This window comes from Penicillium canescens (genome assembly GCF_028828765.1).
Source record: "Penicillium canescens strain IBT 15451 chromosome Unknown utg000013l_segment0_segment0, whole genome shotgun sequence".
Classification (NCBI taxonomy): Eukaryota; Fungi; Ascomycota; class Eurotiomycetes; order Eurotiales; family Aspergillaceae; genus Penicillium; species Penicillium canescens.
Genome location: NW_026703975.1, coordinates 159329 through 186980, shown reverse-complemented (window position 1 = coordinate 186980; position 27652 = coordinate 159329). Strand labels below are relative to the sequence as shown.

General features: G+C 51.6%; 7 protein-coding genes across 7 annotated transcripts; 1 reads left to right on the top strand and 6 right to left on the bottom strand.

The window, feature by feature from the left end:
• Positions 1–4675: 4675 nt before the first annotated feature.
• N7446_014122 (GNAT family N-acetyltransferase) lies at positions 4676–5288 on the bottom strand (the record flags this gene model as incomplete). The annotated part of the gene is made up of 3 exons (XM_058522861.1): positions 4676–4893; positions 4955–5182; positions 5279–5288. 3 exons carry the CDS (start codon positions 5286–5288, stop codon positions 4676–4678), a joined length of 456 nt encoding a protein of 151 aa, XP_058364812.1.
• Positions 5289–12757: 7469 nt separating this feature from the next.
• On the bottom strand, positions 12758–14503 carry N7446_014121 (carotenoid oxygenase family protein; the record flags this gene model as incomplete). The annotated part of the gene is made up of 5 exons (XM_058522860.1): positions 12758–13402; positions 13464–13601; positions 13670–14046; positions 14130–14253; positions 14318–14503. 5 exons carry the CDS (start codon positions 14501–14503, stop codon positions 12758–12760), a joined length of 1470 nt encoding a protein of 489 aa, XP_058364811.1.
• Positions 14504–15765: 1262 nt separating this feature from the next.
• N7446_014120 (uncharacterized protein) lies at positions 15766–16549 on the bottom strand (the record flags this gene model as incomplete). Its single annotated transcript, XM_058522859.1, has 2 exons — positions 16405–16549; positions 15766–16339 (listed from the first exon to the last, which is right to left on the bottom strand). The coding sequence occupies exons 1-2, from the start codon at positions 16530–16532 to the stop codon at positions 15766–15768; spliced, it is 702 nt and encodes a 233-aa protein (XP_058364810.1). The 5' UTR covers positions 16533–16549.
• A 630-nt stretch (positions 16550–17179) lies between these two features.
• N7446_014119 (aldehyde dehydrogenase) lies at positions 17180–18814 on the top strand (the record flags this gene model as incomplete). Its single annotated transcript, XM_058522858.1, has 4 exons — positions 17180–17631; positions 17705–18098; positions 18158–18600; positions 18670–18814. The coding sequence occupies 4 exons, from the start codon at positions 17180–17182 to the stop codon at positions 18812–18814; spliced, it is 1434 nt and encodes a 477-aa protein (XP_058364809.1).
• A 1399-nt stretch (positions 18815–20213) lies between these two features.
• Positions 20214–23304, bottom strand: N7446_014118 (uncharacterized protein; the record flags this gene model as incomplete). Its single annotated transcript, XM_058522857.1, has 9 exons — positions 20214–20884; positions 20938–21147; positions 21217–21704; positions 21760–21909; positions 21962–22154; positions 22208–22702; positions 22760–22983; positions 23038–23138; positions 23230–23304. The coding sequence occupies 9 exons, from the start codon at positions 23302–23304 to the stop codon at positions 20730–20732; spliced, it is 2091 nt and encodes a 696-aa protein (XP_058364808.1). The 3' UTR covers positions 20214–20729.
• Positions 23305–23792: 488 nt separating this feature from the next.
• N7446_014117 (fumarylacetoacetate hydrolase family protein) lies at positions 23793–24912 on the bottom strand (the record flags this gene model as incomplete). The annotated part of the gene is made up of 4 exons (XM_058522856.1): positions 23793–23899; positions 23990–24359; positions 24422–24558; positions 24633–24912. 4 exons carry the CDS (start codon positions 24910–24912, stop codon positions 23793–23795), a joined length of 894 nt encoding a protein of 297 aa, XP_058364807.1.
• A 922-nt stretch (positions 24913–25834) lies between these two features.
• On the bottom strand, positions 25835–27547 carry N7446_014116 (uncharacterized protein; the record flags this gene model as incomplete). The annotated part of the gene is made up of 6 exons (XM_058522855.1): positions 25835–26172; positions 26228–26367; positions 26446–26601; positions 26664–26820; positions 26876–27437; positions 27497–27547. The coding sequence occupies 6 exons, from the start codon at positions 27545–27547 to the stop codon at positions 25835–25837; spliced, it is 1404 nt and encodes a 467-aa protein (XP_058364806.1).
• Between the last annotated feature and the right edge of the window lie 105 nt (positions 27548–27652).

Below are 27652 nucleotides of genomic sequence, written 5' to 3'. Positions count from 1 at the left end.
AAGACTTGAGTGTTTCTAAGGTCGGCAGCTGAGTATGTAAATTCTCCGACCCGAAGGAATCCAGCGAAGGCAACGCGGGCGGCCACGGCAAGATTAAGGTCATTTTTCTGGGCCGCTGAGAGCCCCAGCGGTTGGGCAGGGATATGTGAGATATTCCCTGAAAGGGTTATGACTGAGGCGCGTGAGATTGGGTTGCGAATCCGCTTTTGGCGGGGCGGTTGCAGCCGGCGAGCGCCATCGATCATGCGACGAAAATGCTTTGCGTGGAGGTCAAAAATTGTGTCAGGTAGACCGTTATCGATGTGATACGCGCGGAGAGCCGAGAGCTCAGACATAGCTGAATCGGGCTTCACAGGTGGGGAGCTACCCGCGCCCAGCAGGCGTTCCGTAAGCCAAGTGCAGATCGACGGGGCAGTGGCTGGCCAGGGCTGCACTCCAATAATAGCGCAGCTACGGGTGTACGAGCGCTGCGCAGAGCGATAGCCTCTTCTGGTTCCCTCGGCAAGGCCATTCCAGACCAACTTTGCATGGCCAGCATTCACGAAAATAGGCTGTCGAGAGAACCAGGCTGGCGGAGCAAGGGAAAGGAGCTCGTCAACTGTGGGCAAATATCAGCGATGATCCTATAATCGGAACGGGACAGTGCATCAGCTAGTAGGTTCTCCGATGAAGGAAGCCAGTGTGGCTGGACTTCGATGTCAAGGGCGGCTGCTATGCTGAAAAGCATGAGCAGAGAGCGATGAGCCGGCCCACGGAGTGCCTGCTTAGACAGGCCATGAAACGCGACGGCGCTGTCCGTGAAAGCGAGGACACGATGATGAGCCCAATGGGGGCTGTGTATGAGGAAGGCCTGCAGGATTGCGGAGACCTCCTTAATGTTAATGTGGGCCACGTCGCCGCAGGCGGAGGAGGCGTCCACAATAGCCGCATGGGTGGAAGGCAGGTGAGGCGCTGCAGACATCCAGTCCCTGGCGGAGTCCCATGAGGGCGCATAGAAGAAGAAGAGGCCCAGACCTGAGTCGCACGCGTCTGTGTAGAGGGCAACTAGGGGGCGGCTCTTCTCGAAGAAATGGATGCCGTTAAATAACGGGAGAGTGTCCCTCCACCACGCGAGATCCCCGCGGCTATCATGGGATAGGCGGCGGACGGAGCGCTGGTGAGGCGGGAAGGATGCGAGGTCGCTGTAGAGCGACTGAAGGCGGGCTCTGCCGAGACGGATAACCATTGAGCAGTGTTGGAGGAAACCGACTACACGTTACAAAGCTTTATGCGAGACACGATCTAGCTGTAGAAGCGACGCGGCTTCGGAAGATGCGCGTGCTAGCTTATCGCGAGGCATACGGGCCTGCAGAAGTGTCGTGTCGATTTCGACCCCAAGGACACTGACCACGGTACCCGCGGCGTCTTTCGAGTCATTCCGTGGGACGCCTAACGCATCCGTGAGAGGAATATATGCGCTATTGAAAGCGGTAAGGGCTTTAGAGAGACCTCCCACGGAGGAAGGAAAAATAACGATGAAATCGTCAAGGTAATGAGCGATAGAGGCCAAAGGCAAGTAAGCGGTTAGGAGCCAGTTAAGGCCCTCAGCAAAAAGGTTAAAGATGAAGGGTGCCGTTGAAAGGCCGAATGGGAGGCAGCACTCCATGTATGTCTTGCTATCCCACGAGAAGGCTAGGAGGGGCCGGTCAGCGGGGGCGACTGGGATATTACGGAAGGCATCCTTGATGTCGCGTTTGATAATATAGCATCCTCGTCCAGACGTGCGTATGAGATCGAAGATGTTATCCATAGAGATGTATTGTATAGTAGAAGCAGCGTCGGGGATGGACTCGTTGACACTGCGACCCGGCGGGTAGGAAAGATCATGGATACGGCGCCAGCTCCCGTCATGTTTAGGCACCAGCCCTAGTGGGGAAACAACGACGGGGCCAGTAGATGGTTGCACCCGACGACATAATAGGTCATCAGAGAGCTTCTCGGTGATAAGAGAGTGTTCCTCGATGCGGTGATTAGGAGTTTGACGGTATCTTGGCTGGATCGTACAACCGAGGCGGCAGCCGAATGTAAGGATGCCGCTGCAGATAGTCCCTAGGTTGCCAGGATAGCGTTCGAGGAGGGTTTTCCACGCTGAAGCAATGAAGGGAGAAGCGGAATCACGCAGAGGCGGGAGGGAAGGGTCGAAGACCTCAAACTGAATAGAAGTGTTGGGACGCGGGGCTGGCCAGCTAGTTGGTGGCGACAGGGTTTGACCTGTACCAGGGCCGACCCCGGCGTGCTCCTAACTCACTGGTTTCACTTTGCAGTTTATCACGGAATGGTCGTTGCCGCACTTAGAGCAGACGTGTCTTCGGTGGCATGTTCGCCAGTGGCAGCCAGCAGAAGAGTTGAATTTTTCACAAATGACAGTGTCATTATTTGGGGCAGCGGTAGAGCGCGTTGACCGTGTGGTTGGGGTAGCCGGCGCTGTCTTTGCTGGGAGCACGTTGTCCGGGCGAAGGTAGGAGCTTTCGAGGGCTTTCCCAATTTCCCAATCACTAAGAGACACGGTGAGGTCGCCTTTATCGACGACCATCTGGTGGTGGTCCAGGGCCATTTGCAGGATACAGTCCTGCCATTTATATGCCCTAGCAAGGTCACAAATGCGGCGGTGGAAGAGAACCATTCCACTGATGCATAACGGGTGCTTAGCAGCGAAGAAATCACACCAGACAGCGACGTAATTGCTGAAGCAATGGGCCCAGAGGGATGCGTCAATTCCCCAGTCCTTAATTGAGACTACCTTGCGGAATTGCAGGCCAGATGATGTGGATTTTAAGTCGAAAGACTCGCCATCCGGTGCCGAGGCTTTGAACTCAGGGCTACGGAGTTTTATGAGGTCCTTCTTTGGTCGGAAGGTGTGCTCGAAAACGGCTATAATAGCAGCACGGTCGAGGCCGGGGAAACGGGGGAGGACTGGCAAAACAAGAGACGGAACCCTACCGTCGTCAGCATCCTCTTCCGCAGTGAGGTCTAAACGTGGGCGCTTGCGCTGCCCGTCGCCCGCAACAAGGGACGCGGACACAGTAGAGATGAATGAGTCCCGCTGGGAGTCGGAAAGCGAATTCCATATGTACTCTGGTGGATAGATCGAGGAGCCCAGTGTGGTCTGTCCCCCAGGGGTTAGACTGGGGGCCGCCGAACTATGACGCACCATTGTAAAAGGAACTCTTGAAGAAACCGTCGCGGAGAGAGCCCGGCTCTCCCTCGAAACGGCGATGTTCTTTTCGAGGGAGGGGAAGGCCAGGCGATATTTGTGTGCGATGTCCAGCACGGGATATCGTGGGCCCGACGCAAGGGGCTCTCACGCAACAGTCCCGAATAGAACCTATCATTTAAATAGACGGGGTTCCCACTTTTGATAGTAACCTCAACAAGAACACTACAACTACCTATCTCAACACATATTATGCAATTCATATAATTCATATTCGCAATTATTCATGAATATTCATGAATAATCATATTCCTTTTGGGTTAGAGTCTAACCCAAAAGGACGTACACGTGGTATCAGCTACCGACAGGGTGCAACCGGCTAGCTAGTATTTCTACCGACTTTACACTGTGCGTCCATCGATGGAGCGCCCATTTCGCGGTTTAAAACAGCGACTTTGAAGAAAGCTATTTCGAACAGCCACCTGGCGAAGCTACTTTTTCATGCCACAAAAACACTACTTAAAGAAACAGGATATTCTTCGCCATTTTTCAAATGAGATTTAGCAATGAACTCCATTCCAAAATAGCACTCTAGAGCGAGTCTTAGGGCCGGGAAGGCTGGTGAGAAGTGGGTTGATGTAAGGGCCCGGATATCCATGTTCAAGGCTCAACTTTAGTGCAACAGATGCGTCTTACTGACAAGGTAATATATACTGAGGTTTAGAACAAACTGCTCTGGATCCAGTACATCCTAAGATGAGCCACAGTTTTCCATCCTTCCAAGACATTCCGCGCAGCTGTGTTACTCCGAAGAGCGCAAATCCTGAGGCGGGCCACAGTTTTCTGTCTGTGCCCCCGATCCCGAGACTGACCACGAGTTCCCTTCTTCAGTAGGGCCAAGCTCATCACAGGACAGTCCACGATTACCCCTTTCTTCAAGCCATCGCAGGTCAGGCCGTTTCTCCCGATCGAACTCATCGTAGGACGGGCCACGATTTTTCCCCTCTTAAGACAAGCAAGTTCGCTACTCCCGATAGCGCATATCCTGGGACGGGCCATGGAAACCATACGCTAGCCATACACGAATCGGGCGCCTCGCTATTCGGTAGCACAGGACCTAAGCGATTTCCAAGAGACTAGTTGGGAGGAGACAAAGCTGCTAAGAAAGGAGGTGGGTCACGCCTACGGAAAGTTTACACAATACAGTCAAAGTGGAATTTCAGGTAAGCTGATAATGAGCGTCTCAATGAAGTGGCCGCCCTGTTTATCTTCCTGGGTATCCACAACAAACATCTGCCTTCACCTGAATACACTGCTTTTTTCGAGAAGGAACCTGCCGTTTGGACAGCTTGGATGTTTTCATTAGCACTTACAAGGAATAGAGATAAGTTTTTGAGCACCGGGCTTTTGAAAGGACTTCCATACATGTCAATACATTCGCTTGGATCCGCCCTTCCCTGAATTAAAAGCAATGAGTATCGCTTATGCAGTTTTCTTGCCGCGAGCCATCGCGGCCACTTCAGAGCCGGGAAGACTGAAATCTACAAAGCCGCGTCTCTGGTATAGCGGTGCGCCTTCCTTGCTAGCATCCACATAAGCTGCAACGCCGTCCTTATCAGCCAAATCGCAGCCCCATTTGACAAGCATAGAGCCAGCCCCACGCCGTTGATAATCGTGATGATTGGCGAGGGTATCCAGGTCTTTGTTTCCAAGTCAGTAACAATCCTTTCCAATGTTAATTGTGAGATATATCATCCATACAGTAATGCTTCTCATCGCCCATAACGCGCTTCCTCTCCTTCTCCAGCGCTCTAATGAAGTCCTCGCATTCCTGAAAAGGTGAGTCCGCATGCCAATGCGGAAAGCGACGACCTTGCTCTTCGGGCATGGACAGGTCCCATTTGCCAAAGGCAACTAGCCGCTTGGCTGGTGCGATCGCATCGTCGAGCTGCCGTGCCGCCTCCAGTGAATCCTGCTGGCCATATTTCCCTTCTCCAAGCCCATATCAATGAGTGTACTCGTCTTTGGTACGTTCACCACCCGTAATAGGTCTCATGATATTTCGAAACTTATTAATATACCCACAATTCTTCATGTGCCGGTGACAGAGGGTTAGAGGGTTCCCTCTATTCCAACAATGACTAGATCTTCCCGACTGTCAGATCAACGCATCGACATGTCTTACTGTAATAAATATGCCTATGTAATACTGGCGCCGATATAGATGACTTCGAACTTTCCTATATCCTCGACGCAAGGCCTCTCCCAGCTGAAGAAATTCCTTCGTTTCCAAATTTCGTGAAGATTCCTTCGATTCTCTTAACTTGTCTGCAGACCCTGTAACTCCAGGAGCAGTGGTCCTCCATTTTCTCGTCCGTCCAACAACAGACGGTAGTCGTTGCTGTGGCTACGACCGTCTATGGTTCCGAAAGTCTGTTCTTCGAGCAACCAATGCGCTACTGATTATCACCGAACAGGGCGAGTAAGAATATTTCGGAAGATACTGATGGCGTACGTTCCAAAAAAAAAAAAAAAAAAAAAAAAAAAAAATATTAGTAGGAACTGTGCCGCTAAGGTTCCCCTAAGGGTTAATTAGCCCTCTTTCGAAAAGCGCCCCCGGCCGAATAGTATAATATGTCGAAATGCAGCATAGCGGGAACAACTCTTTCTTGGCAAAAACGTTTTCTTGAAATATCTAGCCAATCAGAGGTCTCACGGCCTCGTGAATTAGTTCATCGCAATCGTAACCTCAAGCGCTACGGCCTGATACCCTTTTCATAGGGGAGATGGCAGCGATGGTTGGGACGGGTGCGAACGCACAGATTTTGCCCCCTGACAGGAGAGGAACGCCAAAAACCACGGCCCTCGCGGATCCGCCCCGATCCATGGACGACATCGCGGAAGGGGCCCGCCGGGTGCTTAACCACATCGAGAACAATGGCACAGAGGACCGGTACGTCACTGGATATATTCGTGCCGTCCGCCAGTACGCACTAAACGCCCAACGGGGAGACGGTCAGGGGATGGCCAAGGTGCTTGAGGCGCTGACCAAGATCAACGCCGGCACCGAACGCCTGAACCAGCGAATTAATACCATTGAAAAGACAACGAACACATTATCGACGGCACTATCTACCCCCGCGGCGAACTCTGCGGCAGCGTGGCGCAACTTCCGGGCCAAAGAATGGCGCCGCGACTTGGCTACGGCTGCGGCTCCTATCACCCGGAGCGGCGGCACATCGTCTCTAGGAGTACCGGAAATCGAACTTCGCGAGGACCGAGAGGTCATCGTCAAGGTCGGAACGAACCGCGAGCAAGTCCGTGGATTAACACCAAAAGATTTGGTCGAGAGGGCTGAACGACAGAGGGTATTAAATGCCCGTCAGAAGAATTCAGGGGGATTGGCCGGACAGGCTTCATTTGTCGCTGCTCGAAAATTGCCGTCGGGGGATGTGGCAATGATCGCCAGCAGTGCTGCGGGGGCAGAGGTCCTCCGCAAACATGCTGCGTGGCTGAGAGCCTTTGGACTAGGCTCGGTGATCCAAGAACCGTCATGGGGAGTGGTGGCGTACCATATCCCCGTGAAATCGATGAAGGTTACCCCGGAGACGATGGCTGACGTTGCGGCCGAGCTGCTCGCGCAGAACAACTGGGGCGAAGGCGCTAAGATCCAGTATCTAGGGTGGCTAACCCGTCCGGGGGAGAGGGCGGAGGGCTCCATCCTGATCGAGTTCACCAGCCCAGTCGTGGCTAATCGCGCGATCATCTCGGGAGTCGTGTGGGGGAAGCAAATTCACAATGCATCACGATTCTGTCGTGAGGGGCGGATAAAGCTATGCAGAAAATGCCAAAAGCCGGGGCATATCCAGTCACACTGTTCCAACTTATTCAAATGCGGTCACTGCGCCAACGGACACCCGACCTGGGAGTGTCCGTCGACGAAGGGGCAAGCGATACCAGTCAAGTGCGCCAACTGTGGTGAAGGGCATCGCCCTACAAGTCGGGAATGTCCGGTGAAGGTTGCAGCGATGAACGAAGCCAAGCAAGCGCTGGCCAACTGCCCTGCATATCACCGCGTTCCTCTGCACCTCCGAGTGACGGCAAGCACTGGCAAAGAAGCAACTTCGATCAGGGCAGACCCCATGGCCACGAATGGACTCGAAGCGTCGATACACGCTCCGGAGGAGCAACGGGGGGAAGAGCCCCGGCGGAACCCCCAGGATGCTGTAATCGACGTGGAGGCTGCAGCAATAGAAGTAGAAACATCACCAGAGGAAAACACTGAGCCTATTCAGCCTACTCAGCTCAAAAGAGGTCCTGGTCGCCCAAAAGGCTCAAGAACGAGGCCAAAGAATCCGAAACCAGCAATGATACCACTAGCATGCCAAGGGTCAACAAGGCTCCAAGCGGCCTCGAAAAGGCGCCGCACAGGCGAGCCGGACGACACCATGGACGAGCAACCAGACGACAATGAATGGCTCAGCATTCAACCCACTCCGGCCGATCTCCCTCAACCTGACACTCCGCAGGATAGCCGGGAACACCGACTTACCCAATTCATTAACGAGGTCACCTCTGTCAACGTGGCCGGTAACACGTCCGAGCCTGATGACGAGGACGAACTGGACCCGGAGAGCCCCGAATACCGCAAATTGGTGGTTCTGAAATACAAACAGCGACAAGCGATACCAATCGGATCTTCTCCGCCGATTTTTACGACGGATGCACCAACAATCGAAGACCCAAATGATGAAGTATGGCACGAGGCCAGCGAACGAAGCGATGACGAACAAACTCATCAATGAAATCGTTTGAGATTCTTCAATACAACGTACACAAATCGTGGCCAGTGATGGCAACGTTCCTCAGAGACAGAAATGTCCTCGCGGCGGACGTCGTCGCGGTGCAGGAGCCATGGAAGAACGAAATGCAACACACAACACACCAACCAGCGACGGCAACATTCCAGCTAATTTACCCACCAAAAGCAGCTGCCGACGGAACAACCCAAGGCCAGGACAATCAAGTCCAAGCCTCGGATCTCTCCCAACCGGGCGTATGCCTGTTTGTGTCTAAAAGGCTTGACCCGAGCACTTGGTCGTGTCAACTCGTCTCACAGGACTACCAGTTACTGAAACTTAGAAAGGCTCATCAGGGCAGAGACTGGACAGATCTCTTCATACACAACATATACAATAGGCCGGGCAGCAATACTCTTAGACATCTGAGAAATGAGCTGTCAAAACGACCTCATGGAGAACACATCATCCTTGGAGATATGAACGCGCATCACCCGAGATGGGGAGGAACAGGGACCAGGCTCGATCAGGAGGCCGAGCAACTCCTAGAAATCGCCAATGAATGGGGACTCGAGTTGACGACCCAACAAGGCAGACCTACCTGGTCTCGAAACGATCAGTCGTCGGTGATTGACCTCACCTTCATCACATCCAACCTTGTCAACAGGCTTATCAATTGCGAGAGGGCGGATGACATCGAACACGCATCCGACCATTTCCCGATCAGGACTGTGCTTGATATTATTACACCCATTGCAGTACAACAGAAGAGAAGAAACTGGAACGCAACCGATGATCAGAAACTCATCCAGAAGATCGAAGGAGGTCTACGGACAGGAGGCCTATACCGGGCAAATCCGCAAAGGATAGAAGCCAAATGCCAGGAGCTGATGGGAGCGATCCAAACAGCAATCGAGGAATCAACCCCATGGGCAAAACCATCCGCGTGGTCGAACCCCGACTTTGACGACGAGTGTAAAGTTGCGGTCAAAGAGGTTCGTCGCCTCCGTCGCAAACATACGAGAACTCAAGACCCCTACGACTGGATGTGCTACTCTGAAGCACGCAACAGAAAAACACGACTCGTCAAGAGAACCTTGTCAAGGGCGCACCGGCGCCGAGTCCAGCAGGTCATTGAAGATGGCCCACAGGGTATGTGGCGATTGGCTAAATGGGCAAGAAACCGAGATGGGGCCTACGAGAAGGGTATCACCCCTTCGCTGAAAATACAGGATCCCCAAATGCCTGGAACTCTCGCAGAAACAGTTGATCAAAAGGCAGAGGCATTCCGGATTGCCTTCTTCCCCAAACCGCCGCCAGCCGATCTATCCGACACGGACTCATTCCAGTACCCACAGCAAATCGAGTTTCCAGCAGTCACCGCTCAAGAGATACAGGAGGCGGTGCGAGGAGCGAAAGCAGGGAAAGCACCCGGAGAAGACGGTATACCAAACTCTCTCTGGCACAAGCTTATCGAGATACCGGTGGTTCTAGCAACAATGGTCCAGTTATTCAACGCATGCATAAACACGGGATACAACCCGTCACATTTCCAGCGCTCAATCACGGTGGTGCTCCGGAAGCAAGGCAAAAGTGACTACCAGCTCGCAAAATCCTACAGACCCGTCGCGTTGCTGAACACGCTCGGAAAGTTTCTGGAGGCAGTTGTCGCGCGACGGATCAGCTACGCAGCAGAAACCAACGGTTTACTCCCACGAAACCATCTAGGCGGGCGAAAGGGCATATCCACCGATCATGCTATCCACACTATCATCGACCGAATCAAGACTGCATGGGGAAAGGGCAAGCCAGTGGTATCTCTGCTGATGCTGGACGTGTCCGGAGCGTACGACAATGTCTCCCATGAACGTCTACTACACAACCTCAAGAAACGTCGCTTGGGACATTTCGTTCCCTGGGTGAGGGCCTTCTTGACCAATCGAAGCACAAGGATCCGCATGCCCGAGGGCACATCCGATCGAATCCTGACACCTACAGGCATCCCTCAAGGATCACCGATCTCACCCATTCTATATCTCATCTACAACGCAGACCTCGTTGAGAACTGCAGCAACGGTGTGACAAGCAACGGGTGGGTCGACGATGTTTGCTTCATGACAAAGGGAGACAGCGAACGCGAAACCATCAAGAAACTCAGAGCGGCATGCCGCAAAGCCGACCAATGGGCCGAGAAACATGCATCAGTTTTTGACCCGAAGAAGTATGCACTCGTGCATTTTGTAAACACCAGGGAAGTCGACCCACAACACACATCGCTTTCTCTACGAGGACACACGGTGACAGCGACGAGGACGGCTGAGCGGTACCTAGGCTATTGGCTGGATCCGGGTCTGGAATTCCACCATCACCGCGAGAAAGCGGTGGCCAAGGCCGGTGTCTCTCTCCACGCACTACGAAGCCTGGCAGGATCAACGTGGGGAGCCTCACTCTATGCAATGCGAAAGATCTACCAAGCGGTGATAATCCCGCAGATGCTCTTTGGGGTTTCCGCGTGGTATCAACCTATGCTCATCAGTCATTCCAAGGCACGCATAATCAGTCGGCCTTTCGTGGCAATCCAGAAGCAGGCAGCATGTCTCATCAGTGGAGCTTTCAGAACTACGGCAGCAGAGGCACTGAATGCAGAGCTTCACCTACCGCCTATTTCTGTTCACATGAATCGACTGGTGAAAGAAACGGCCCTTCGACTACGGACAGGACCAAAGTTCGCTGTCCCGCCAACGATGTTACGTCGACGACCGGCAGATGAGAGAGACTGGGCTGGATGGTCACCGATGGAGGCGCAAGCTTGGAAGGCGGGCGGATGTCTTATGGCTCCCCCGGATACTTTGACGAGGAAATGGGAGAGTCGAAAGGCATTCGTCCTGGCACCATGGCAAGCGCCACCAGAGGTAATCATCGAGGACAGAGAAGCTGCGGTGAACAATCACAACCAGATCCTGATGAAAGACCCAAGAGAAAGACCCTTGATTCTGTACACCGACGGGAGCGGAATTGATGGAAGGATCGGAGCGGCAGCGGTCGTGGACCTTGAGGATCAACATGCTCATAGCCAGATGGGAGATGATAATACGTCCACCGTATATGCGGCAGAGCTTCGAGCCATTGAGATGGCACTTGAAATGGTTCTGGAAAGCACAGAGCCATGGGCTAAGCAGGCGAAAAACGGGGTAGTCATCTTTGTAGACAGCCAAGCAGCGCTGAAGGCGCTGAGACGACCGCGGATGCCGTCAGGACAGGTCTATCTAGCAGGATGCCTCAACCTGATCCGACAACTTGCGGGCAGAAGCATTCGGACAGAACTCAGATGGATTCCTGCGCACCAAGGAGTCATTGGCAACGAGATCGTGGACCAACACGCAAAAGAAGCGGCGCAGGAACAGGACGGGCTGCATAACCCCCTCAACCGAGACATATGTCTCGCAGCCGCAGCGAGACGACGAATTCGCAGAGAAGCGAAGCTGGAGTGGGACAGAACGTGGGCCAAGGAAGCGACCAGTCGTCCGACGAAACGCTTGATTGAAGCACCAACAAAGAAGACGCTGGAATACTGGACGGGCTTGCGCAAAGCGACGACATCGATTCTGATGCAGCTTAGAACTGGGCGAATTGGCCTAGGGGCTTACCTGAATCGTATCAACCGACGCGAAACAGCGCGGTGTGATTGCGATCTTGGCAGCCAAACAGTAACACACGTCCTACTGGAATGCCCCTTGCACCAGGACGAGCGAGACTGGATGAGAAGCGCTCTCTCATACCAGGGAGTCGCTCTCCACCGGGACGAACTCCTCACACGACCGGAGGCCCGCACAGTTGTGGCCGAATTCATGGTCAAGACCGGCCTCCTAGGCCAATTTCAGACAGTCGACCCTACGGCTCTGGGCGAGGAAGGGGACGACAAAGGAGCGGAGACAATGATCCCTTAGACAGTGTGACGGAAGAAGAAGGATGGCGCCCATTAGGAGTGCAGTGCCAGGTCCACTGTACTCCCTTGATCCAAGCGAGCGCGCAAGCGGCAGCCGACAAGACTGGACGGTTGGAGAGAAGAGGGCGTGGGAATGGTGTGTGTTGAAGTGGGGCCCGGGTCCTACCCTCGATCAGGGGTAAATGACGTTCATTTTGGCTTTGTGTTTATCATGTTTGCATCCGTGCATTTCTTTTGTTTAGTCTACGTCTTTCGATTCGAGGGCGATCGATCAGAAATTCGCAAGGCGAGTTCCCTGACGGTCGCCCAGTGGGCTGGCGACCACCTTCCAGCTGTCGGCAGGCCTGACAGCACTCCCGCATAGCAGCATATATATAGAGCGAGCTACATCGGGCAAATGAATACATCATCATAACTATCCTGTTGCTCTGCGATCATTATTTGCCTCTTTGAGGTAACCTATGCCATTTAAAGGCGGTGTTAATTGGGCGGACATAAGATCTTTGAACAATATTGACAGTTTTACGACTCTAGTTGGTAGATCAAACGATGGAAGCGAATAAAGTGAAGATGGGAGGTGCGAAGTTAATGTAAGTTAGATCCGGTCTCATGCAGTGTTCGTAAGGTAATGGCGACACAACATCCGTAAGTCAGTCAGTGTTCCTCAGAGAACAGGGCTGCGGATACTTCCACATCTCACATGTGGCACCTAAGATGACGCTAAGGAAACATTACAGAAAATCTATGATTAGGCCTCTCATTCAACAGTTGATATTTCTTACGAAAAAAAATAGCAGGAATATTGGAATCGCTAACTCGCTAGTTGTTGTCAACCCAGTTCCCGTGCAGACCAGGTCTAAGTCTCAAAGGAAGCATGATAATAGCCCGGGCCTTGGTGAAATCGCGACAATCGAGAAGATGCAGCTCACTGGACATGTTGCGATAGTTGTTTACCAGTGCCATCAAATATCCATCACCTTCCTCCGTAGAGCACGCACGAGGAATGAAAATGGGTTCTTGCACGAGATGCGTGCTTCCGGGGAAGTAAATTTCCGTTTTGCCCGTGCTTTCGTCATGATGTGCCAGCGAGTTATAAGGAGGATATCCACCGCCCATGACCGGGCCGATAGCTGCAAAGTCCGTTCCCAAGCTGGGGTCCATGAGATCAAAGTAGCAGTGGCTATATTTTCTTCCAAAAAAACGATCATCAATGCGATAAAATTCCGAATTTCCATCGTGCAAAACCTCCGGCTCTGGGAGGTTTTCTTCCTCCGCCTTAGGATCCACAGTAAAGCGTGTTAACTGAGTGTGGATCTTGCTAGGCTCGGGCGAATTGCCCTGAGCATCTGCCCACCAGAAAAAGACATTCTTGTCACTGAGTCCGAGATCGAAGACAATCTTCCCGTCATCTTGCTCATAGGCATTGGCAGTATGGCTGGGGAACGAATTCTTATATGTGAACCACTGCGAATGGCGTGTGAGGACATAGTAAAACATACAACACTGGGTATAGAAATCCGCTTACCTTCACATCCGAAGGCTTAGCTCCGTACCTGGGGATCACTCCGATATATAAGGGGGTCTCAGGGCTCCATTGCCAGTGTTCTCCACCCTGCTTCAATCGTTCAAGATCACTTAACTGGGGAATCACAGGGAAAAGAACCTGACACAGAGGATCATGGTTAGATGCCGACATCGTGCCACAAATGGGTATCAAAGAGCAACACTCACCCAGTTCTCTGTCACCGCGCAGTCATGGATCATTCCACAAACGGGAGCCACTAGCCAAACCGTCTGGGTGAACTTACCGTCAGGACCAATGGTATAATAGCAAATGTCGGGGCTGCCGTCTCCCTTTGCTTCGTAACCGAAACAGACCAATTCTCCAGTCATTGGATCGGTCTTGGGATGGGCAGTGAAGGTCACGCTGGGAAGCTGGCCGTCAAAGGTATACAAGCCCTTTGTTTCCAGGGTCTTTGGATCCATCGCATATGGGGGAGAGTCCTCCTTGAGAGCCAAGAGCTGGCCGTTGAAGCTGACAATATTGGTATTGGCAGTACTTCTAACGTTGAATCCCACGGCATCGGTAAACTTGTTTCGGTATTTTCCTGATTGAAAACAGTTGTTTTAGCCAGCTCTATAATATATCTAAAGCGGGGGGATGGAGGCCACGTGGGCTGGAAATGCGTACCAATGAGCGCGCGGCCAGCTTCTCTCTCGCGTACGAACTTCTCGGTGCGAACATATTTTTGCTGAAAGGTCACTGAACCGTTCTTGATGCGGAATGCGCTGATATTTCCGTCTCCATTGAACCACTAATTACCTGAGTGTTAGGGCGCCAAGAAGAATGTGGAATAGTAAACTTAGGTGGATACATACGGGATCATTGTCGATAAAAGGAGGCAACTGAGGATCAGGCATGACACGGTAGAAAGTACCGTCGATGTCATTTGGAAGATCTCCATGTACCTCCAGATTTTGAATCTCGCCCTCGAATCGGCATGGCTTCATAAAATCTGAGAATTGAGGGCGGTCGGGAAAATGCTGAGGAGCAGGGGATGCCATTTCCGATTTGATTTAGAGCAATGATCTTAAGTGGCGCGATAGGAGGTTGGTGAGGATTGACGTTGATATACGTTTCGTTTTCACCTCTAGGCGCATGGCATGGCCACAGGCACGAGGAACGGGAAACTCGGAAACTTCCCGGAGAATCCCCGAAGCCACGCTATACCCTCGGGGAGATATCGGGATGGCGGTGATGGCCCTCGGGGGAAGTACGGATCGTTTCCGCTATGTTCTTGTGCCCTGAAACGGACGAAGTGAGAAAAAGGTTCTACCTTCGCGCCCAGGTAGTACAATAGGTATGTAGGAACTACTTTCAAAGTCGTTCTTTTCATTCTTTTCGTTCTTTCCATTCTTTTCGTTCTTTCAAAGAGAAAACAGAAGAAGTTAAGCCGAGTCAATGTTTGGAATCATGAAATAGCACTACTTTCCAACAGAAAAACTTAGTCTGTGCTATGTAGTTATTAGGTTCAACATCAACGCCCCAGTCATAGTGTGGATTTAGGCTTACATAAAAGTAATTGAAATCCCAGTCGACGTCGACATAGACGTTGCATTGGATTCATGGGACAATGCCCTGGCTTGCGATTACGCTGTCCATGTTTTCTTAGATGGAATAGCCATGGAGTTACAATCTGGTGAATCCGATAATTTTCGAGGCCAAAGTGCTTATTTAAGCATACATTAAGCCCTTTTGAGTTTGGCGGTCAAAACTAAACTTCTTTTGGAACGTCAGCGTACTTATCTGCGATATTATGATATATCCGATTCCTACACTGACTGGATTTTTCTGGGCCCGGCCCTTTTTCGTATCACGTTAAAAAGGAGGCCTATCCCGTCACAGACTAGCGTTGAACGATATCCGGGCGGAACTCAGCATTACATGGAGTTCTTGGATGAAATTTCCTCCCCGCGCCAGTTATCTCCAATCGTGAAGGTTGGCAAGCGTTCGAACACTACTCCGGAAGGTAGAGATGTGTGGAGCCTTGAATGTCAGTTCCTAACCAAGGGGACAGGAGTTTCCTACATACGTCTCAGGACCCACCGTTTCGCTCATTATCAATGGAGACATCCAAAAATCTGTGCATCGGGCTTCTTTCTTGAGCAAACTTACTCCTATTTATACGGAACCCAGTCACTCGGAGATAGCCAGCCATAGCGATCTTCTCACCAAGACGCGGCTCCCTGTGGCCAGTGTAGCTAATAGGCTACCGCATTCTAATTGTGGCGCATTACTAAAGTAAAACCTTTGATTTCTGACTCACTTATACATCGGTAGCCTTTCCATCCAACCAGTCCTTAGAAAACCAATAAAGTAGATCATGCTTCTCTCCACAAACAGTGCCAACATGCCTTCTGTGCCCAGGCATATCTTTTAGTACAGAAACACCCATAGTGAGTTCCTGACAGTAGGCAAGGCACTTGTATCCCTCAGGATACGAGTTGAGCTTCTCCTCATTGATTCGAGGAATCTTGTTGGGGTTTACAGGTAACAGCTTGTCCTTTTCGTACCAGTGACGCACGAATCTGGCACCCCAGCGGCCGTTCACCTTCTCGAAGAAGAAACAGAATCGGCAGTCGGCCTCGGCGTCAACTTCGCATCCGTCGATCGTGAAGCGCTGAGTGATTGTCGCCTTCATTTTGGTGACGGCTCGAGCGGCATCGGGAGTGATGTCCGTGGTCACCCCTTGGCAGCGGTGCATGATAAAGGCCCCCTTGTCCATGCCGGCCTTGGAAGCGGCAATGAAATCCTTATAGGAGACTCGACCAGACCAGGTGGTGTATACATGGGCATCCTCGTGAAAGATTGACTCGAAGTTCTCCCACTCACAAGCATCACTATGGCGGATTAAGAACTGGAGGCGAAGATATTTGGGATCTTGATTCCTTGAATCGCAGCTTACCGGTAGCAGGGCCAGCCCTCCGCAAGCTCACGCAGCTTTGCGCGCTCTAAAACGAGACTGTCAGAACCATTGTTGCGAATAGCCTGCGCGGGCCAGGTGCCCGGAGGAAGAGTGTGTAGATTAAGCATGGTGTAATCTAAGATCTCGCGCGGAAGTGGCAGAGGATGCTTTAGCACCCCCGGATGGAAAGACGAATATATACCAGCTTCGGGATATCCGGGAACACGGTTGTTGCCATTGCCGATGTATTCCCATGGCGGGCGGTAAGCCGCTCCGACAAACCAAAGCGTGAGAAGTGGAACAGCGGAATAGATGGTAGCTCAGGGGAATTATTTCCGATGATGCAGCTTAGTTTCTGATCTGTACTAGCCTTATATTCCAATAGTTTTTGTTACCCCTAGACCTGACGCGGAAGGGTTTTAGAAGTTCCGGCCTCCTTCCGATCCGGTGTTTCCCCCACACAACTCCTGGCAATAACGGCATCGTTTGTTGTATATCCGTGTCAGAGATATATCTCTGTAACGCCATGTACCGGAGATAACCCACTGTCTGCAACAAAATTGGGATGCAGAGGTCTCCCTGGGACCACAGTTTACAAACAGCTTCAGAATAAGAACTTAACTCTATGCCGCTCATTGGCAATCCACACCATCTCCTTTCCACTTAAGATCAGACCTCTGATCTTTTTTAAACCCCTCCATAAGCATTGGACTCAATCCGTTTCCGTCCAACTTTCAATATTTTCTGTTAATATTTTCTCCCTCTCCCTTACACCATGACGAACGAAAAGGCGCTCACCCCGCTCATCATTAATAATGAGTCTGTTGAGACCGATATCAAGTTCGAGGTCCACGCCCCTGCGACGGGCAAGCTGAACGGCTACTGTGCTGGGGTCTCCGTCGAGGAGGCCAAGCGCGCAGTCGACAACGCCCAGGCTGCCTTCCCCGCATGGAAGAAGACCAAGTACAATGAGCGCCGCGAGATCCTGCTCAAGGCGGCTAGTATCATGGAGTCGCGCAAACAGGAATTCATCCAGTACCAGTGCGAAGAGACCGGTGCCGCTCGCCCCTTCACTGAGTTCACCTTCGGTCTAGGTGTGGAATTCATCCGGGACTTTGCTGGCCGAATCTCCTCCGTCCAGGGTATTGTGCCTAATATCAACCGCGATGGTGAGGGTGCTATCGTGTACAAGGAGCCATACGGTGTGATCCTGTCAATTGCGCCTTGGTGAGTGTCCAAGTTGATATAGTACTCAGATGACCCTCGGAACAGCTGACTCAGAAGCTTTTTGGTTGCACAGGAATGCACCTTTCATCCTTGGTGTCCGTGCCGTTGCGCAGCCTCTCGGCGCTGGTAACACGGTTGTTCTCAAAGGTTCCGAGCTCTCGCCCAAGTGCTTCTGGGCTATTGGCGACGTCTTCCGGCAAGCTGGTCTTCCCGCTGGATGTCTGAATGTCATCTTCCATCGGGCCTCTGACGCCGCCGCTGTCACCAACGCGTTGATCGGACACCCTGCCGTCCGCAAGGTCAACTTCACCGGTAGCACTAACGTCGGCTCGATCATTGCTTCCACTGCTGGTAAGTACATCAAGCCTGTGCTGCTCGAACTGGGCGGTAAGGCGTCTGCTATTGTCTTGGACGACGCGGACCTGGACAAGGCCGCCATGAACTGCGCCATAGGCTCCTTCATGCATGTATGTACCGTAGCACCCATGACATCAGTGGCCATGGACAAAGTAACTAACCTATACAGTCCGGACAAATCTGCATGTCGACTGAGCGCATTGTCGTGCTGCGCTCGATCGCCGACGAATTCCGCCAGAAGCTTGCTGCGACAGCTGACAAGCTGTTCGGCAAGGACGTGCCCGCCCTGGTGCTGGTCAACTCCGCCGCTGTGGTCAAGAACAAGAAGCTCGTAGGCGACGCCGTGTCCCGCGGTGCGACCCTGCTGTTCGGTGAAGTCAACGCCAACGAGTCAGTCCACACGGCCATGCGCCCGATCATTGTCAACAATGTGACCAAGGAGATGGATATCTACGCGGCCGAGTCGTTCGGACCGACCGTGTCGCTCATGGTGGTGGACACAGAAAAGGACGCTATCGCGCTTGCTAATGACACAGAATACGGCCTCACCGCAGCGGTATACACCCAGAACCTGTTCCGCGGATTACGGGTGGCGAAGGAGATTGACTCGGGGTGAGTGAATTCATCACATCATACCGTATTTCGGAGCCGCTTGAACAAGTGCTAACTATGTTTTCTTAGTGCCGTCCACATCAACTCAGTGACTGTGCACGACGAGTCTGTCCTGCCCCACGGTGGATGGAAGAGCAGCGGCTTCGGTCGCTTCGGAGGAGCCGTAGGCTACGAAGAGTTCCTGCAAAGCAAGTCTGTGACTTGGCACGAATAGGTTCAGACCATGGAAATGCCCGGATTTTGGCCCCCAGAAAGAATTGGGGGGGGGGGGGTCTTCCAAGGACTTCTCACACTTGGGGGTTGAGCTGAGCCGCATACACCGATAGCGGAGCCTCGTCTCGCCTGGCCCCCTGTAGCTAGAGAAGCAGGCGGCATACCCGGGAGTTACTGTGAAAATCTCGACGAATTTAGTGGCCCCGTCCTGTGTTATATGCAGCGTCTCGTACTCCCAGAGTGCGTCCGTATCGCATTCGCTATTTGTGATTCGTATCCTCGGCACCTCTTCCTTAGTGCCCAGTGTATGTTTCCACAGAGGAGTAAAGTTATATCTATAATTAAAGGGAAAGAAGTCGAGTAAATAAAGAAAAATGAGGCGAAAAATCCGAATACCTCTCGAATTAATATACGTGTTCACCAGGCCCACAATTTCAGGAATCCACTGCAATCCCTATTCCCCAGATCGACACTTAACATCACTGAGACCATCGACGATAGTACCTTGAATACAATCACCCGAGGAGTGAAGACCAGCTGAGCCCGAGCCATGCCCAATAAAGTCTGTAGTGATTTTGGTTGTGTGACCCGAGGTGGTCCACTCACTTTCATCAAGCCGAGAATAGCCATTTGAAACCAGCGCACAGTAATATTCGTGACCAAGGCCAGCCAGACAGTAGAGCACTGATAACTGCTTGTATACTGAATCCCCCTGGGCGTGTACGAGTGTAGAAGATACTTACAATGCAATCCCTGACATCAAGCGTGCTTTATTTTAATACCTTGGTTACAGGCAACTCTGCCTCAAATGATCCACAAATGCCCAAGACCGGCACACTTGATTAAGGTGTGGCAAGAGTTTTGCTTTGTCCTATCCACTTCGATTAACTTCCTGTAGCCAATAGGGTGGCAGGTTCCCAGATGAGTCTATTACGCCTCACAAATAATCTCACTATGTTACCCCCTTCAACTAAGCTCCCCGGCCGGGGCCCATGGGAAACAATATAGGGAAGGCAGATGTGAAATGACGAGGTTCCTGCCACTGAGTGAGGAGCGCTGCTTGCCCTCGAACGCCATATTCAATTTGAATGAAAGCTTCTATTTGGTACAATACCAAATTCCTACCTGGAATCTTGTGGTCAGCCCAATTTCTCATGGCTCGATTAAGGTAGTGGATTGGACCTATCTAGACAGCCGACGAGTGACAATTTACCACATATACGCTATATGACGTTCCGTTAAATGCAGATAAAAGTGGAGAAGCGGCCAATGTTGGAATCAGACGATGCAAGCGATTGAAGCAAGGAAGACGGGCGAATGAGCAATGTACTCATCATGTAGCGCTACTCGAACAACCTTTCCCTTGCGCTCAACATCGCACTTCTATCCAAATAGCGCAACATTTCAGTTCTACCCGATCGACTGCCGGTTCACCACCCTCCCTATCGCCACTGCTACTTCGGTCTGACGGGCTCGCAGCTGGGTACCGATCTGAAATGGGCTGTGTCGAACGGGGGGAGTGTTGTGCGGTTTCCCTTGTACAACGCTACAAGGCAAATTGAGGTCTTATTTCCCGGTAAACCCCATCTTGTCCAAGAGCCGGTCTTTATCCCGTGGAAGGAACTCGACCACGGGGGAGATGGGGGGATATATTTTAATGCTGTTTAATAATTATGAGATGATAGCCAGCAAACTCCATCTGCGGGACAGGCAAAACTTCGCTCACGTGCAGGCCAGAATCCACATGGAAGCTGGGTGGATGGAGAGATGCTGAACCACAGACAGAGTAATACTAGTAAACTGCATTGTAGGTGTAGTCGTTTTGAAGGATCGAAACAATGCTATTCCAGAGCCATCCTTACCCGCTCACGCTTGAGGACTGTAGGCGCGGTCAATAAGGACGTAGGCTGACAACGTCAATAAGTCGATCCGTGTGTGATGTTGGTAAACAATTCCTCCAACATGAATTCCCCACATTCAATGCCAAACGACGCAAAGTTGAAATCTGGGTTCGCACTGCCCACGGCTGCCGGTTCAAGCTGGGTGGGGTCTGTACCAGTCGGATCCTCTGCTGCGCGATCTGATTAGCGTAACCGAGTCCACGTGGTGCCCAGAATGCCTTACGTTGTAAACGTAGGACAGATATCAACTGTTCGAGGTAGTACCTGCAGCGGTCCACCATCCGATTGCCCGTATCTAATTGATGCAAGGTTGCGACGGCGCGATCAGGATATATCAGGATGTCCAGCGTCTGGAGCACTGGGGAATCTCGGGCCGACTGCCTCGTGCGCTGCACCCAAGTCACACCGATAATTACCAGCGCAGCGTTGAAGGCTGTCCCGTCAAACAACAGAGGATCAGACACCTGTAAACTACAACGGAAGTGGAGGAGGGCAAACTTACTGTAGTACAGGGAGTACCACCACGCCCCAAGGAGATCTTGCTGCCACCCAGTCCCAGAAACAAGTTCGTGGACCATGTCAATAATACCCATAGCTGATTCGACGCACTTTTTCATGCTACTGTAGCCGATGTCATTCAGAATCCGCTCTTCGCTGAGCTCCAGACAAGACGCGTGGCTGGCGTCGAGAAACTTCGCCAGGATAGGCCGATGCAACAGGATCTGGATGTGGAGATATCGCAGGGTCAGGATAACCCGAAACTTCAGGGGAAACAGCCGGCCGAGGGCCTGCGACTGCTCAATTCCCTTGCGAAGGCCCTGCAGCGATAATTGACGAAAGCTGTCCGGAAGCGCCATGTTCCACGAGAACAGCTGGTTCTCGATCGCCAGCACCCGGCCCACCGTCTCACTAACAGACAGGCCAGGCCCACAGGCCAAATTTTGACCATAGATCTGGTCAATGATATTACCCATCTGCTTGTACAGGGTTCTGTACACGGTCAGTGCGCGGCCAATTTAACGGGGGAGATGCGGGGTCCACTGACATGGTGCAATTATAGAACTGGATGCTGTGATGTATGGTCTCATTGTCGACGAAAGGTTGGACCTCGGTGGTACTATCTAAGATCGGGAGGTCTAGCTGAACATAACTGTCGGGAATCGCCGGCGGTCGTCCGAAGGTCATGCTCAAAGTTCTACGGAGCGATTAGTTGGAGCCACACTCGCGAAGTACGAAGGGGTGAGTACCGATCCAATACCACACAGCCAAACCATGTTCTCTTTCGTATCTCGCGCTCAAGAGGGGAGAAGGCCTGGGACGCGTCCTTCGAATGGAGCCCGAGCTGCAGGGCGGCCTTGACCGCGAGCCCGTGAACGGTCCACGCCTGGACGGATTTTTGCGTCCCCTGGAGATATTGGCCCATGAGCAGGAGGAACTGCACTAAGGGAAGGTTAATTGGTGCGCTAAGGTTAAAAAGAGGTGCGCCAACCCACCAACTTCCAATGTGGTCCCTCGTAGAATCTCGCCTCGGCACAGGTTCAACGCCTGTCGATAGTAGACGGTGGACTCTTCGATCCTTGTTTCCGCAGGCGCGTGGCCGGACACGGCGGTCACCTTTGCCATGGCCAGCATGATGTTCAGCAAGCCTAACCAGGTTCGGCGGACTTTCCTGACATTGTTCTTGAATTGGTGATACACCTCGAGGAAGCCCGGGGGGTGTATGTATGGGAACAGCAATCCCGTATGGTAGAAATACCGGCGAATCAGCTGTAATGTATCGGACGGCAAGGCTAGATTCGTCGCGAGCCCGGGATGCACAGTCGTAGGCGTGCGGCTTGATAACGGCGATGGGTGCCGGGTGGCGCTGACAAAGCCGCCATCGTAGGCAATTTGGTTTATCCGAGGTGAGTGAGTTTCTTTTTGGTTGCTTCCTGTGTATGACACCGCGCGGGATAGGTGCCGCAAGAACGCGATGTTTGATGACGGGCCTGTACCACTTTCCCATTAGTATAACGGCTAGACGGATCGGAGACGGATTGCTGCACCAAAATATCCGCAGTCCTCCTCATCTGCGAAGGTCACCGCGCCCATAGCGTCAATTGGGTCCTCGGTTCCAGCCAGGTCAGCAAGAGGCTCATGTCTAGGCTCCGGACCTTCGCCCACGGGGCTTCTGTTTGTGAGGTGCTCCGCCAGGCCAGACAGGTCCGATCGAATGTTGGTGAGGCTGACCTCAAGCGACTTCACCCGTGACTCCATATCTTGGAGGTAGCTAAGGACTGATAAGCACACGGAAGCAACAAGAACTGGATACGTCGTGACTCACTGTTTCTGGACGATCACGTTAGTGGCAGTGACTGGTGGCATGTAGATACATTCAAATTCCAAGTCTCTGCACATGCCACACTGGGGCCGGACGCCATCACACTAGGGACGCAGAGATCAGTGGGAGGTCTCATTTTTGCTGCGTGACGGTCAAAGGGTGCCTGTCTACCTTAGACTTTCGCGTGCGACATACTTCACAAGCCAAGGCTACGCGGCGACGTTTGCCCGATGGCCCTTGCAGGGTAGGCTTATTGGACGGCGGCTCCATACAGGAGGGCTGGTACTACTTGTGCCTTGCTGTTGCTGCTGCGCTAGTGGGGTTGGAAGTAATGGAGGGAAGAGTGAAGTCGGGGGGAAGTCGGGGGAGGCGCTGGGCAGGGAAAGTCCGGACCCAGTGTTTAGAACTCAGTCAGGACTACGCCTCGCCAAAACCAGCCCAGGCCCAACCCGTGGATAACGGTCAGCTAAACCATGGGCGAATTTTGTTTTGGAAAGCCAAAACCAAATTCGAATTCGCCAATTTCGCACGCTTATGCGGTAGAACTAAAGCTTCGCCACCGTTGTTTGCGTTTACAGCAGAGAGAATTAATTCGGCGCTCTGACGAACAAAGATCGCAGATTGAATCTTGACTTTGCACAGCCGTTACGGTCTATCAAGAATTATTCCGGGATCTCGATCTGGTTATTTTAATATTATTTTAATATTATTTTAATAAAGAATGGGATATATATTATTTTTCATGTAACTTCCAGTGTTCAAGCGAAAACTACGTCATTCCTCAACGTGCCAATCTCTGAGATAAACACATCCATTTGGGTTCCAGGGACCAAGTACTTTGGAGGATTCAAACCGGCACCGACCCCTTGAAATAAAGTAAGTGACAGTTTCTTAATTGGCTCCACTTGCATTTCGTGGACGGAGGGGTTCAGGGTGGATGGCTGCATGCACTTACCGCCAGGTGTACCAGTCATGATCACGCTACCCTTTTGAAGTGTAGTACCTTGAGACAAGAAGGAGACCAAATATTTGCAGTCGAATAATAAATCGGATAGACCTTCTTCTTGGCGCAATTCACCATCAACAAATGTCTTCAACTGTAGTAAACTCGGGTCTTTGATCTCGGAGGCCGCAACCAACACTGGGCCGAGAGGAGCGAAGGTGTCAAAGCCCTTAGAAAAGCCCCACTGGGGAACAACGCCAGCATAGGCAGGATCCCGTTGAAGTTTTCTCGAGGAGATGTCATTCCCAGCAGTATATGCAGCGACATAATCCAGGGCATCCTCCACTGGGACATCCTTAGCGTCCTTCCCGATCACCATGCACTAATATAAGGTTTGTCAGGTTAGAAAATCTTACAAATGCTAGCTAGAAATTTAGGACAAACCAATTCTCCTTCGTAGTCAGCCTGGTTGTTTTGCGCAACCTTGGGGATCACAACAGCTGCACCGTGATCCTGGACAGTGGTGTTGGGCTTAAAGAAAATGAATGGGAACGGGGGGCGCTTGCGTCCTGCTTCCTTGACTTAGATACAAGCTTTCATGTTAGCCTACTTTGACGGTGCTAAAGCAGTGCATGGATAATCAGAGTGTACGAACTGTGCTTGGCATAGTTTAAACCCACACAACGCAAAATAGGCACGTCGCTAGAGGCCAAGGGCGAGAGGATCTTCTTGACCAATACCATCTCCGTTGACAATTTGGTCTCGCCTGTTACGTCAAATATGTCGTCACCGACAAGGATTCTGGCCTGAAGGTGGTCAGCTTCTGTGACAAAACCGAGGTCGATTTGTTTGCTTTCGGGTATTACAGGCTCCCCCCGCAGGATACGGCCGTCGACTGCCTCGAACCGGATCAGGCGTATCCACGGAAGAGACATAGTAGAATGAAAATATAAAATAGTATGGGAAGCGTTAGCGAACCTTCGCCCCCATTAACATTGAAATAGGTAAACTATATAAGAGGAGGGGCTGTCGGAAGATTCGTTGGCAGATTCGGCGGACGGGGATAGATCGGGACCTATTCCGGAGTTACCGGTGAGAGCAAACATACGGAAACAGAGACGGTTCGCTAGGCAAACATAACCGGCTAATTGATCTAGCCAGATTCCACTTTGAGCATAGGCCGATTTCGCGCTGCGCGTAAGCTTCAAACGTTGTCTGTAATAATCGCGATCGGCCCTTCACCCAATATATAATCTGTATCACTTCCGAGATTGCTGGATTTCACATAGGCCCAGGGTTGCAACAAAGTGGAGTGCCAGCTAAGATGGCATCGAAAAGCTCTGCTAAATTGCAGGAAGACTCCAACATAACAATAGCAATTTTCAAGTGGGAAAAAAGGGAAAAACATAATGTCATAATAAAACAGTTAATTCGAACATCCCAAAAACCATTATGACATCATTCTGGGTCGCGTTGTTTCCAAGCTCAGGATGTGCCCAACCAGCTCTATTTGTTCTTAACGAATTTGCGAATAAGAGGCTGGCTACCTTATAGGCTTAGTTATTGCGCAGAAGCCAAGATATTCAGATAAATCTATGAAGCTAGACAAGCACCAGAATACTGCTTGGTACAAATCCGTACTGTTCTTTTGTGGGAAGCTTCGAGTTAACCAAACTTTTGAAGAGATGGAAGTCCGGTATGGGGGCTTCCGAAGAAAGTACGGATCGTGTCGACTGTCTGCTGGCAAGGATGGGCTGCTAGTTAACACTGTACGTAGAGCAATAGAGTGTATGCCACGCAAGAAAGTATGAAATTACTGGCAGAAACGAGGATGGCGAGAATCTAATTCTACCTATCCTAAAAGTGGCTCTTCTCCCATGCCTCATCAATAGCTTTCTCGGTATCATATCCATAACACCACATCTGAGTTGCAGGGTCGCTCCACTGGTTGGGGCTGTGGCTAAAGGCGATTCCCAACACTTCGGGAGCCATTGCTGAATCTCTTGCCTCTTGCAAAGGGCCATCGGCAAAATGCCAGAGATGACTGTTAAGCAGACTAGCCTCCTGCATCTGACCGGCACGCTTTATCCTGACCTTTTCGAAAACAGAAAGAGCCTCCGCCAGCTGCTCTTTGTTTCCGATCTTGGACAAGGATCGGGAAAGTGCTAGTCCGTCTTCAACGGCCATAGCGGCACCTGCTCACACTTGTCAGTATTTCGGTATTAGGCAAGGGGCGATCTAAAAACCTGCCTTGCGACATATAGGGCAACATTGCGTGTGCAGCATCCCCAAGGATGACGAGTTTGTTTGACACCCATTTGTCGAGAGTCAAGCCGCTAGAGAGGGGCCACTTAAGTGTATTTTCTACCATATCAATAACTTTTGTGAGTCTGTTGAGGGGTGGTAAGCTTCATATTCTTTGGAAAACAAAGTAGAAAACAAATTAAAGCAACAGGATCAATACGTACACTGGATCCCACCCCTCGAATTCGGCCTTCATATCCTCAACGGCCTTGCTGGGGTCCCATGTGGATGGGTCAGTGGCATCTGGATGAGATAGAACCATGTTGAATGCTTTTCCAGCCTTTATAGTATACGTCATGACATGTCTCGAATCGCCAATCCTTAATATAAGTTAGTAGGTGATAGACGGGTGGATAGCATATGCATGTCCTCATGCCCGTACCAAATATTGAGACCCGGCTTCTCAAGAACCCATGAAACATCGGGATCCTTTCGCATCCGTTCCACATCTACCGTGGCGCGGTAGGCTGCAAAACCAGGCTTCTGGAAAGTCACATCTACTCCGCCGAGCACGACGGTGCGAGCAACGGACTTGATCCCTATAGTGATGCAGGTCAGGTAAAAATTTCAAGGCTGTGCGCAAGGGCGGCTAACCATCAGCGGCGATGACCAGATCTCCGGTGTGGGTTATCCCATCAGCAAGCGTGATGCTTCCGGCGACTGGATCATAACTTTCGACGTTGGCCCCCAATTTGATTTCAATTCCCATGTCCTGAACTTTCTGGTATAGCGCGGTATGAAAGTGGGCCCTGTGGATTACGTAGTATGGAGCACTGAAATTCTGCGTGAAATCAGGGACCAGCTTCGTGTTGCCGATGACTTCGCCGCTTTGCCATCTTCTGAATGAAATGGATTCGGGTTCGGCCACGTAAGGCGCCAGATATGACTTTAGGCCCAGCTTGAAGAGTATTCTAGTAGAGTTAGACGGGATTTGAATCCCAGCCCCCACCTCTCCAAGTACGGGGGTCCGCTCGTACACCGTGACTTTGTGGCCACTTTGTGTGAGCGCAATGGCTGTGGCAAGACCACCCAATCCAGCACCGACCAGGAGGATATTCAAAGGCACCTTGGCACTTTGCAGGTAGTCAGGGGAATCAGTTACCGAAGAGAAAAATGGCTTCGCAAATTCCAAGCAATTGCTGGGGTATGTAGGCATCTGCAAGGCAAGAATAAGCACGAACGGCTCCAGATCAATTGGCGTGCGGTGAGACTCACGCTGAGCGCCTTAGAAACCAAGGGGTTGTGTGAGACCTCTTTTAGGTTCATATTTGCTTTCAACTCTACTGTAATTTGGTTAACGAGGCGTCTCCATTCACGGTCCTGGTGTGATTAAGTATATAACTCGAAATAATCAGGCCTCCTTCCCTCTTT